The sequence below is a fragment of the Dryobates pubescens genome, chromosome 5, assembly GCF_014839835.1.
Source record: "Dryobates pubescens isolate bDryPub1 chromosome 5, bDryPub1.pri, whole genome shotgun sequence".
Taxonomy (NCBI): domain Eukaryota; kingdom Metazoa; phylum Chordata; class Aves; order Piciformes; family Picidae; genus Dryobates; species Dryobates pubescens.
The window spans coordinates 36,356,024-36,369,105 of record NC_071616.1 but is presented as its reverse complement, the minus strand read 5'-3'; the positions used below and the strand labels follow the sequence as shown (position 1 = coordinate 36,369,105).

Here is a 13,082-nt window from a genome sequence, read left to right as displayed (position 1 = left end):
AACAAGCTCAGCATGAGTGAACAGTGTGCTGCTGCTGCAGCGGCAAAGAACGACAACAGGATGCTGCATTGCATGAGCAAGGGCATCACCAGCAGAGATAAAGAAGTCATTGTCCCACTCTACTCAGCTCCACACTTGGAGTGCTGTGTGCAGTTTTGGTTCCTGTTGTACAAAAAAAAGATGCAGACAGGCTTGAAAGTGTCCAGAGAAGGGCCCCAAGAATGGTCAGAGAACTGGAAGACCTGCAATATGAGGAAAGGCTGAGACAACTGGGTTTGTTCAGCCTTGAGAAGAGAAAACTTAGGGGGAGACCTTGTTGCCACATACCACTACATCAAGGGTGGCTACCGGGGCCATCTCATTTAAACTACACTATCACCTAGAAAGGCTGGGTTTTGGGGTCCCTTCCAGCCTGGCTTTCTGTAATTCTTATGTTGCTTTGTGATATAGCAACCTTCCTGGCTACTCTGTTACTTCTGGACAGCTCAACTAAGAATTTTTTTTCATCTGTATGTACTGTTAACCATTGATCTTTCCTGATGGGATAGATGGATGAAGGCTGTGGCCAAAATGAAGTCTGTATTTCATGTGTGTTTAGCATAAAATGTTTCTGTGTGCCTGTATCACAGGACTTTCTGTGAGGAAGACATTAAAATGCATAACATGTGTGTAGATCCAGAGCCAGATGGCTGGGTCTTGGATATGTATGGGTTTTTTTTTCCTTTGTGAATAGCATGCTGCTTTGCTCTGAAATTATGCTGTAATGTAAAAAAGAAGGTTTTCTTCTGCAGTGGTGGGTTTTGTGTGAGGTCTCTGTCACTGGCTGGTGTGGAGGGCTGTAGCTGATATCTACCAGGCTGCAGTACTTTGTAGTTACTAATGGTAGTGAGCTGAAGAATGTGTTGAATTGGCCAGCTTCACCAGGAGGAGGGGAAGCCTAGTGGGAGCTCTGCCCCTCTCTGTTAGGCAGAGTGTGAGATTTCAGGACCCAGCTATCATTAGGAATAGCTCCAATTCTTCTAGCCAGGCAGTTTAATCACAGGGATAATATCAGACCACCCAGGCAAGGGCTATACCGAGCTGCCTCTGTCTCTGCTATGCAGCAGTCAATGCCCAGGATCCAGCAGTCAGGATTCCTGCAAACATGTTGACAGATCCATAGGAGTATGGGGCACTCTTCTCTTTATACATTTTTTTCATTTGGACAGAAGGTGAAAATTAGCAAGAAGCAGATTAGTCTACTAAACCTTAGCACAGGGGAGAGAGAGAGTGAGGAAGAACTGGAGTGGGCACTTTGCAATGCTCCAGAGTGACCTTGTGGGAATAACATGCCACAGGAATCCCAAGCTTCAACTTAGCATCAGCTGCTATGTTTGAACCTGCACCACTCCTCAGTTACCTCTCTCAATTACACAGTGTGGTACCCTGGCCTGCTTTGTCCCCAGCAGAGGGGAAAGTGCTGCAAAGCAAATTGCCAGTGTGCCAAAACACTCTACAGGTCCTTCCCAGTGGGCATCAGCTCCTTTTGTGTGGTGACTGCAGAAAGGCCATGAAACTCAGGGTTCAGCAAATAATTGCAGAAATTTGGTGAGGTTGTTTTCCTCAGTGAAGGATTTTTTTTCAGTGTTAGTCTCTTGCTTTGACTCAACCCACTTTATCTGAGTCTTAATCAGATTTATTTTCCATATGTAACCATTTGATTGGCTTTTACTCTTTCACTGGTGGAGAGGAAGGAAAGTGTAAAGGAAAAAGACATCTCACTGTAACTAGGAAGAAGAGTGAGAAGCCAGGAGATGAAATCCAAGGGGATATTTTTCTTTCCCTTTTCACACAACTCGGCACTGCTGCAGGGCTCTGTCTCCTCCATCCCCAGGCTGTTCACACAGGAGCTGGAATTTCTTTTAATACTGTGATCTGTGGCATTAGCAGAGGAAGTGGAAACATCAGTGAAGTTTCTGCAGTGCTTGAACCGAACCCCTTCTGCTTTGAGGCTGCAATGGGAATAGGAGCAGAGGCTTTTGTTATGATGCAGAAACATCTGCAGATTGGCAGAGAGTCACCAAACGGGCCAGGCTGAGCAAGTAGAACTCATGTTATGGGAAAGATTACACCCTGATCATCAAATGTTTGGCAGGACTGTGGCCTATCAAAATCACTCCCACTGGGAAGTTTTGAGGCAGAGAGTGTCTAAATGAAAGCCTGGCCCTTTCAGGGGAAGGGAGTTCAGCCATCCACAGCAGCAGCACTGACTTGGGGTTGGTTTATTTTTTTCATTGTTAAATGGATGCATACGCTGGAGACACTACAAAGGAACTTGCAAGTTTGTCAGGTTTCCCAGGAATGTCTCTGGCAGGTCTTTGTCTGGAACGTTTTCTGGAGACTGGAATCCTTGTGCTCTGTATGCATATGTATATCCTGTAAACTGGTAAGCTCTGTGAGCCCAGAAGGAATGTCACAGGCCTTTGGCCAGATCAGCGCTGGTATATACACAGATTTCACACTTCCCAGCTGGTTAGCCCCGGTTTTTGCCTCCTTCTGGCTGGTAGCTCCTGCAAATTCAAATCTGGATGTGAAATGAAGCTGTTTTAGCATGGAGTGTGGTCAGTAAGCTACCCTGGGTAGCAAAAAGGTGGCCCTAGAAAAAGCTGTTTGTATTACACGGTTTCTTCAAGGAATTTATAGTATTTTGTGCCGCTATTCAGACAGTGAATGTGTGTGTGTGCTACATATTTGTGGTTTGGGAAAGAGGCAGGTTAAGGTCCTGTGATGTTTCCCATACTGGGATGACCTGTTGGATTCCAGTATCTTGATGCATTAAGGAAGGCATGGCAGGGGGACTGTTTCCAATAGTACCGGAAGGCTCGAGCGCTCTGTTAGACCGATTCGCGCAAGTCTGTGCTGGATCACATGTACATGGCAGCTCTGGGGAAGCCAAGAAAATGCAACACACAGACTGAAGAGGGGACAGATTAACAGTGAGTAGTGATATTGTTGTTGCATCTAGGTAAAGTAATCTCTGAAAGCTGAAGGAAGGAAAATACAACTGAAAGTGCAGCAGAATTTATTCTTTCTTTAATGGCTTGTTGTTAGCTCTTCCTCTCTGTTCCTGGGAATATAAATATTTCACTGATCTTGAAAGCCTCAGGGCTATGTGTGTCTGAGAAAGGCTTGGCAGGTGAAAGCACAGCAACTGCAGAAGCCAAGTAATGGAAGAAAAGAAACATTTCTTGTACAAGGTATTGGATAAAGATGTCATTGCTGGATGAACAGATAGGAATTGAAAGGAAAATTAGAGATTGACTTGGAGGGTCCTGAAGGAATCAAACTGAGCAAACTAGTATGGGAAGGGGACCTACAAGCAAGCTGGTGAGGGACTTTTTAGGGTGCCAGGTAGTGATAGGACTAGGGGGAATGGATCCAAGCTAGAGGAGAGTAGATTTAGATTAGATTCTAGTCTGGTCAGAGGTAGAGGAGCAATGATCTTAACTGTGTCTTGCCATCCTTGTCAATTTTTCATTGAAGGAAAAGGTTCCTCTGTGAACTGTTGCTGTTCATATATACCTTTGAAACTTCTTCATGGAGTACACTCTGCTGAGACCTTTGTGACCTTAGGTTTCCTCCTCTTTGACTGTGAACTTTTCATCATATTAAAAGTTTTTTGGGAAAAGCAAAAATAAAGTAGACCTATGGTGACTGCATTCTTTTGGCATCTCTCTTAGTCTTGATCTTTGAAACATGCCTTGAACTCTGGATCTCCTTTCTTCCTCACCAATCAGAATGATCCAAGTGGAAAAGTGAGATATGTGAACTGGAGAGGATACAAGTGATGGCTCCAAGTAACAGAAAAGGTCGCTAGATTTTGTAGATCTCCAGTCCCCTCCAGCACTTTATAGACTACAGCATGTGACTGGGTTCTGGCAGAAAAACCTGCCAGCTGGGGAGTGTGAAGCAGTGCATTGCTCACTCAGGGTTGTAGCACACTGATCAGTGAAACTCAAGATGTGCTATTCAGGATGTTGATAATGAAAACTTGGGTCAGTTTTCCACTCACTGCCAAGAGAGGCGGAGTAACAATTTCTGGTGGTGATGTGTCCCTCTTCACCATGGTTGACTCTTGTCAAAGAGAAACACTCAGGTCTTTCCTGAACCCTTAGAGGCTGATCTGCAGCACTTTTGGGATTTGTTGTTGGTTTGGGGTTTTGGTTGGTTGTGTTTTTAATTTATTTTTTGGCCATTGTTAACGTTTAATGCTTTGGCTTATTTGAAACATTAGACAAAATCTAAATGAAGATACTCAACTTACTGTAGAAAAGAGGTCATTAATATGGCTATTTACAAAGGCCTGTAGTGATAAGACAAGGGGCAATGGCTTCCAATTAGAGAAGAGCAGATTTAGATTAAATATTAGGAACAAGTTCTTTACCATGAGAGTAGTGGAACACTGGAACAGGTTGCCCAGGGAGGTAGTTGAGGCCCCATCCTTGGAGATATTCAAGGTGAGGCTTGACAGGGCTCTGGGCAACCTGATCTAGTTGTGGATGCCCCTGCTGACTGCAGGGGGAGTTGGACTAGGTGACCTTTAAAGGTCCCTTCTGAGCCAAGCCATTCTGTGATAATGGGAAACTGTTGGAAGAGTAGTATAATGTGGAGAACAAGTGTGAAAGATACCAAGTTTCTCTTCTGATTCTTGCTTGTGATTTCTTAAAGGTACTATACAGTGGGTCTCTGCCAGTAGGCTGCTGTTCATTAGAAACAAATTCTATACTGGAATTTTTATTTCTTCCTATCTATATTTGCAGATTTAATGTTTCCTATTTAAATTGTAAAGCAGATGAAAACCAAAGCCCTCAGCTCTTATATGCAGCACCTCTGGCTATCTGTGTCGTGACTTTGCTTTCAATGTGAACTTTTATCAGAAAAGCATTTCTCTTACTAAAACAACACTTCAGAGACTAATTCTTATGTGTCTCTGCTGTCAAGAAAGTAAGTGTATTGCAGTCATAAACTTACCATGTAATGCTTGAACATTGCTATTTCTTTACAGCAAAAAAAACCCCACCCAAACATTTTTTGGCATTATGCAATAATTTGTCTTTTAGTTTATTAGCATTGTATCAAGCTAGGCATCACATATATGTGCTGTTGGGTTTTGTAACACAAGGCTCTATTAATCAATATTGTTGTGACAACCTGCATGTTCTTTCCTCCCCTATTTCTTGGTGTTAGATAATAAATAAAAGTACATCAAGTGGGCTCTCTGCTTTCCATGAGAGCTTGTTGGGATTTATTATCCCATTGTGCTCTGCAGTCAGTGTGTTTCTTTCAGCTTCTGACCTTTTGCTTGTCTTCAGTAGTCTAAAATTTGTGACCAAACTTTATGAATCATTCTATCATGAGAAATATTAGCTGTGTGTTAACTTGCCTTTTACAGACTCCATAGAGAACATGTTGATGTGAGGAGAGGTGTTTGAAAATAGGAGTGGTTGAAGAATGCAGTGTGGTGTGCACACATATCTCCTGACACACTCTGTGTCAGGGAAAAAAGTATGCTGAAGTCCCTTGCTGCTAGTGAAAAACAAGAATCGCAGAATGTTGGGGGTTGGAAGAGATCACTCAGTCCAACCCCCCTGCCAAAGCAGGATCACCTAGGGTAGGATGCACAAGAATGCATCTAGGTGGGTTTTGAAAGTCTCCAGCAAAGGAGACTCCACAGCCTCTCTGGGCAGCCTGTTCCAGTGCTGCATCACCCTCACAATAAAGAAGTGCCACCTCGTGTGGAGGTGGAATCTCCTGTGTTCTAGCTGGTACCCATTCTTCCTTGTTCTGTCACTGGGAACAATTGAAAAGAGATTGACACCTTCATCTTGACACCCACCCTTCAGATATTCATGGATGTTGCTAAGATCCCCTCTCAGCCTTCTCTTCTCCAGGGTAAATAGGCCTGGTTCTCTCAGGTTTTTTTCATAGGAGAGCTGTTCAAGTTCTGCAATTTTCCTCGTAGCTTTCCCTTGGACTCTCTCCAACAGATCTTACCCCACAGGAGAGTTTGAACCTTCTTGATACAACTCAGCATGAAAACGAACTTTATTCATGTAGGTCCACACTAATAGCCACCTTCCCTGTTGAGCTCCACTAGCCTGCCTTCCTTGGGTTTGGGATGTTTTTTCTTTTTATTTTGGGGGAAAGGGAGTGGTTCTTTGTTTGCTTTGTTTGTTTTCCACTGCCACAGTTTCTGAAGCTGCAAACTATTTATGGAGATTTTGATATCTCCTTTGGTTCAGGTGCTATGTTATCTTCTTTGAAGCCAAAGTTACAATTGATTTGCCTCTTTAAAGGCAATAATAGTTTCATCAGGTTCACAGGAAGACCAGTGACTAGTAAATGAAGCCACTCTGTTGAGCACAGATGTGCTGAGGGTGCCCCAGCAATCCACCAAGGCATCACCCTGGCAGGCTAATTATAGCAGCTGAAATGGCTCAGTGCATGGCACAGTAACAAGCAGTAACACTCCTCTGGGTGGGCTAGCTGCAGCTAAACCTTATGCTCTTGCTGATGTTCTCTCCCTCATTCTGAATGCCTTGTCTGCATTTAATCCTGCTGTAGTTTAAACACCTGTCTGTCTGGAATGTGTGAAATGTCCCAACTCTCCATGCTAAGCTATTTGCTCACCTGCTTTGCTTAGAAAGACACCTTTCAAACAAACAGTTATACAGTATTTGAGAGGAAAGCATATCACGTTAATAGAGCAGGATGGGGGGGGGGGGAGTAATTAATCAGGCTAAGTGGTTCTTGGTATCAAGATGAGGAGAGAAAATTGTATAGAGTCATCTTCATTTCACACATTGGATGTGTTAGCAAGGCTGTGATCACTGTTGCTGACAAGCTAAGAATTGTATCTGTATCGTATTTCATTTACCATGTTGGTCTCTGTGTTTGCCTCATTTGCCAGTCATGTTTCTTTTCAGACAATAAAGTCTTTGTGGCCAGAAACTGTCATTGTTAGGTATTTGTATAGTGCCTGGCACAGTGAGAACTAAACCTGCTGTGAGGCTCACTGTTATTGCAATGGAAACACTACAAATTACATTTAAATGTAACAGAAGGCAACAACATTGAAGGGGAAGGTAGGGGCACCCAAAGGACACTGAATTCTGTTTTGTGTATAAGATGGGTAGCACTGCTTCTAAAGATCTTGTTTGAAATTGCTTGTAGTGTTATGAAATTTGATCCCTTTGGACCCCCACTTTCTGTGCTTAAGGTTTAGTTTTCACTTCAGGAGAGGTGAAGAGTTACAGAGAAAACCAGGCTGGAGAGGGGAGGAGAAAAAAACCCCAAACCAACCCAAAGCCAGCAACCAAAACCCCAAAGCATTATGTACATTTTAATATCTTCAAGTATTTTCATGTAAATCTCTGGGATAGCAATTTAGGGTTTAAGATTTTGTGCAAGCTTATAACTGTCTTAAAGCTTCAGATGAAAAATACTCAGTAGTATCTGCTAGAACTTCTCATCTTCCTGGAGAGCCCCTTCACAGTGAGGATGCTGAACTGAATTTCTCTGTATTTGCACCTTTAGAGTACTGAGGCTTGAGGTCCCATTCTCCTGTTTTCTCAGTGACCTGGTCTGGTTTGGGAGCCTGTAAAGCAGAATGAGTGAGAATTCTGACAAGGTGTGAAGAAAACTAGGATGAGGAGGTTGTGAAATTTAATCACAGACGTTATTTGGGAGAGGACACTGAGGACCATTCAGGTGGAAGGAACGGCAGTGTAGAAATATAGTCCAATGAGAAGCCCACATTTTGGGACTGGGTGAGCGAAGAGGTTAGCAAAAGGAGCAAGCTGTGGAGGGGAATAAGGCTAGAACCATTTGGATATAGGGAATGTGAGCAGCTGGAAGTGGAACTAAGAACAAAAGTATGGGAAGAAGATCAAATAACTGCTGCCATGGAAAGTTCCAGACCTGAAATGGTGTGGCTCAAGTGCCAGAAGTAGTGGGCAGGCCAGTGCTGGAAGTCTGTAGGAATGAAACTTGACAGAGCAGAAAAAAGAGTGACACCTGAAATGTAGGAGCTGGGATTGACTGGGTGAGAATAATAACACACAGATAAGGATCAAGAACAGGAAAGGAGAGAGCTGGGAAGGGATGAGATGAAAGTGGTTGCTTTCAGAGAAGTAGGCAAAAGCCTAGTGCGTAACTACTCTAATCCTGTTTGGAACTTGGAATAGGAGTTAAGATTTTGAACTTAAAAAGAACTTGGGTACATTGTACTGTTAAACCAGAGGAGGAGTGCCAACCCACTGTGTTGCTGCTTGCAACTTTAGTTCATGTTCCAGAGTTCAGACAGAAGATAGAGTGTCCACAGTTCTGCACAAGTCTGTTGTAGGTATGAGTGTAGTGTATTGCATGGGACCTGGTATTGACTTGTTTTGAGGAACTGCACAGAAATCCTGGTGCAAGAGCATTAACATCTCCAAGCTGGAAATTCTCAAGCTATGCTTGAGTTAAGTCACATTTAAATGACTTAACAAGTATCACCTTTGGGATCCAGAGCAGATGCAGGTCTCGTGAGACTCTTCTATTTCTGTCTTATTGGTTGCTTGTCTTCCATTAGCTGCAGAAGTTATTGGGGGGGGCAGTACTGGTAGTCTTGCTTGCCATATGACTTTAATCTTGTTGCAGAACCAGGTCTGTTCTGTGCTCCTAAAAACCAGCATGTGATCAAGCAATTAAAGGCAGCCATAAAATTAATTCTGGCAATGCCTGACTGGGTAACCTTTGCTTTGCAACCTTTGCAGTGTTTTGTAACCTTGATAAAATGTTTGTGTTTTATTCCATTGTAAACTAATACTACTGTAGCAGGAGCTCTTTCAAGCTGTCTTCAATAAACCAACAGTGTCTGCTTGCAGAGTTCAATCTGTCAAGAAGAATGCTCAGAGAAAGAAACAATGGAATACATTTTATGTGCTTAATAACACAGAGAAACTTTCTGTATAGCTTTATATGACAAACATGCACCTAACATGATTTTAGGCTGTCATTAACTGGCACATTTGCTTGTGTGAACAGTTTAAATACTTCTCAGGCAATAACTTCCAATGTCTGGTAGAGTTTGGGTTTGAATTTTTATATTCAAAGTACATGTGCTGTTGGGCTGTGCCTGTAGAAGTGCATAGAAGAGGGGTAGAGAGAGGACAGATCATGTGGCTGGCTTAGCGACACAGCTCACAACAAGGCAGACTCTCTGGTCTCTGCCTAGGGTAACATGAGCTGCTAGCTTTTAATCAGTGCATATAGAGTTAATTTTTCCCATGGCAGGAATGTGATGTTGCTTTGTTATGTTAGGATTTTTGCCCCATCATTGTCCTTCCCTCCTTTATTCTTCTGTGAATGGGAAGGTTGTTGTTTTAATGCTGGTACTTGAGATGAATTCAAGCATGGTGGCTGTTGGTGTCATCTCTCCCACTGCTTTATGCAGCTAGCACAGTTCTTCTGTATCTGAAGATTTCCCTTTTCTAGCATCATATTTCTTATAGTATGTGCTCTATCCAGTTTATTTAGTGACACTTTTTGCTCTTTTCTTTGCTTTTAATTGTTTCTGGTGTCTTCTTTTTATTTCCCCCCCTCTTTAGTTAACAAACCTGAACTTGGCAAGTGGAGCTATAAGCAAGGGGAATGCAGCTGCCCCACAGAACTACCGGTCACAACTCAACAAAAGAGGGTCATTGCAGGCTGTTCAGTCAGACACTCATATAGCTGACAAACAAGCTCTCCCTTCAGCAGTCAGGTAAGTTAAATTGGCTGCTCCAGCTTTTTGAAGAACACAATGCACTCAGGAGCTGATTTGTAATTTGTATTTGGCTGCTTGCTCAGGAGATAACATCCAAGGGCCTAGCGCTTGTCCTTATCAGGACTACCCTAGAAACCAGACCTTTGAAAATAGAGCTGACAGGTTCATGGTGAAATAAGGGTATGGATGAACATGTAGAATGAAAGGAAAATGTCTTTCTCTTTGATAATTTCTTACCCTTGCATCTGTAAGTTTAGGGCTCTTCTTCATGGTTTTGCTTTTAATATCAGGTTTCAATGCTTCAAAGACAGAGCAGCATCTTGCAATGTTAGTAAAATTTCTCTTTCAGATGGCTTCTTTATGCTCTTTATTAAGTTTGGACACATGAATTTGTGTTTATGGCTGATACACTCATGGACTTCAGTGCAGTGTTTCTGCAGTAAGCCCATTCTCCCTGGGGTTGAAAGAACAGCAAGATTTGACCCAAGGATTCTGGATCTTGGAAGCAAAGAGCAAAGCTAGCTTGCTGCAGTAGACTAGGCTGAATTCAGGCCCAGAACTGCTGGAGATTTGAGTTCTTCCTTTGTCACTTAATTAAATATCATTTATTCCTTTGCCTAAGCCTTCATTTTTGTCTTTTAAAATAGAATAATGAGCCAGAGCTTCTCCAACACATGAGTTTAGGACTAGAAAGCACTGTGTACATGAAAATACCAATTGTTGTCATCGGTGCTTGAATGCTACTGCAGGAAGATGAGAGAGGCAGACACACAGTACACACATGTGACCTGAGTGATCATCTTTTCCCACATGGATCCTTCAGTAGGAGGATTGGAATGGGATTTGGTAAGCTCCAAGTAAAATTGTTCTTATTTCATCAGTCACTGCTTTTCATCCTGCCTAAAGAGGTGGAATGTGAGAAATGAATTCTTGGCCTGTTCCTGTTCCAGCACAATGTTTGCCTCTGGGATTTGGAGTTACTGAGAGAGGTGGCAGTGATTCTGCTCTTGGAGCCCAGCCAGGCTGGCTATTACCTAATCCAAATAAAGAACCTATCCAACAGGTGTAAACTGCCTTCCCCTCCTACATAGCTTGAGAGAGCAGCAGAGTGCAGGCTGTCTTACAGCATCCATTCCTTTCTCAACACCACTTGCACCTCTGCATGGACACATAGGTATAGCTGGGAAAAGGATTACTGATGGTCAAAATCTTCTGTTGCAGAAGTCACCAATTCACCATGTTGCTTCTGAAACTGTTTCAGTTATATGTTACTGTAGATTTGAGAACCCATCATTTAATGCCTAGAACTCAACTTGGAACAGCTTCCAGGGCTGTGACTCATCTGGCATTGTAGGCACCAGGTTAATGTCTTTAGAAGTTCTGTATATATTTTGTACAGCAATCCAAAAGTATTTCAGAATTGTCCAGTCACAGCTAGTATTGGTTCTGTCTTCACACCTTGTATGAACCATTTAGTCCTTCAGTACTTCAGTTGCTCTGTTTTTATCCTCAGAGTAAAGGACTGAAAGATGCCTTAAGTTTCTTTATTGAATTACTGTCTCTTCATAGCTGCTTGTCTTGAAGAGCCAACTTGGGAGTTGAAAGTTTTGTGTAAATCTGGAGAAGAAAAAAAGGGATTCCTGAGGCAGTGCTGGGTTACTTGGGCTATGAACTTTTATTTAATGAGAGAATTCCAAAAGGACTATCAAGGTCATGATATATGGAGATGGCTATCTGGTATTGTAAATGCCTTTCCTGCTACTTGAGCTGTTATATTGGAGCAGGCAGTTCATAGAGGGTCATCTGATGGGTGTCAGCCTGCGCTCGGTGCCGGATGACTGCTTGAAGAAAAGCTTCCTGTTTTGTTCCATTAAGGTTCTTGTCTATCAGTTGTAGAATGCGGCAAGGATGGAAATGTTTTGTAAATGAGTCTCTTATCTGGCTTGTACTTGGCTCCAGTTCAAACATCTGCCTCTGAAACTCAGTCCTTACAGTTCTTGTATGGCTTTCTGGTAAATCTAAGCCAGTTTAGTGCTGCTGAGGCTAGTTTGAGAATTTTGTTTTGATGCTTGCTATCTATAGGATTCAGGTTGTACTTACTGACAACTTTACCTCCTTTTTAATTCCCATTCTCCCAGTACTGACTCATCTACATGTTTCCCAAAAGAACTTCTCCTTTCATTTGTTGAATTCTTTTGGCAATGGGAGATGAGGTGCCAAATCAGTAGTCTGCTCTCCAAAAGGCAAAAGCCATCTTGAATTTGTCATGTAGAGAACAGTTGTGAATATATTAAAATGTTTCTTTGATAAATCTGAACTACAGTGCTTTCTGAGATTGTTAATGGTTTTTATCACTTTCCATAAGCATTGGCACTGTTCCCACTAAAATGATTGTTCAGGCTTTCACTGTGCCCCAGACAAAGACTCTTGCAGGGCTACTCAAGAGGTGAGATGTTCCAAGTTGTACAGGGACTTACTTGTGACTACCTTAACATGGCTGTCAGCCTCTGTCACGTTTGCTGCAGCCCTGCCTCTGTTGTTCTCTGTAGCTCACTAAGGCTATGCCAACTCTGCTCTCTTTCTTTAAGTCTAGTCCTGTCTCAGTGCCCTATTTCAATTCTATCTTAGCTTCTCACTGTATCCATCAGACAAAATTGTCATCCTTTCACATTGTTGTAAAGGCACTAACTGTGGTTACATATTTTGTAGAAGTATTTAACATTCCCATATACAATTTTTATCACATTTTAGTGACATCAGCTGAGGACAGCAACTATGAAAGTGGTTCCTTGTTGTCTATCAAAACTAATTTCCAGTTACTGAAGCCAAGATCTTACTAGAACTGCTCTTAAAAAATCATTCTCTTGAAAGCATTCTCAGTTGCATAATAAAGGTCAAACCCAGGTGTTTAAAAGAATGAAGATTATTGATTCAGAAGCTAAACTGTTGAGTGTCTGTTGACAAATAGTCCCACAATCCCTACTGGTGGAGACAGTAGATGTTCTTAGAGTCTAGCACTGGAATCTGCAACTTCATGTCACTTCTTTTTTGAAAAAGACATGAATTTCTCCTCAAAAAAATAACTTGGGCTCTGCAGGTCCCTTAATCTCCAAGACCTGGACCAAAGTCAGTGAGAAAGTTTTCTTTCTAACTAGTACAGATTTCTGTATTTTCAGTGGGTAACTTGGATTCAGTGGTAGCCATCCTTGCTCAGATTTATCTTTTAGAACTCATGTGGGCAGTTGGCAAGAATTCAGCAGTGAAGCGGTCAGTGGTTTTTCAAACCTCTGTTTCA

At 42.3% G+C, this 13,082-nt stretch overlaps 1 protein-coding gene across 1 annotated transcript in view; it reads left to right on the top strand.

The window, feature by feature from the left end:
* Positions 1–13,082, top strand: part of TTLL5 (tubulin tyrosine ligase like 5) — a 126,804-nt gene that overhangs the window by 59,161 nt on the left and 54,561 nt on the right. The window contains exon 30 of the mRNA XM_054162016.1: positions 9,630–9,784. Coding sequence (XP_054017991.1) covers positions 9,630–9,784 — 155 coding nt within the window. The remainder of the gene's footprint in view (positions 1–9,629; positions 9,785–13,082) is intronic.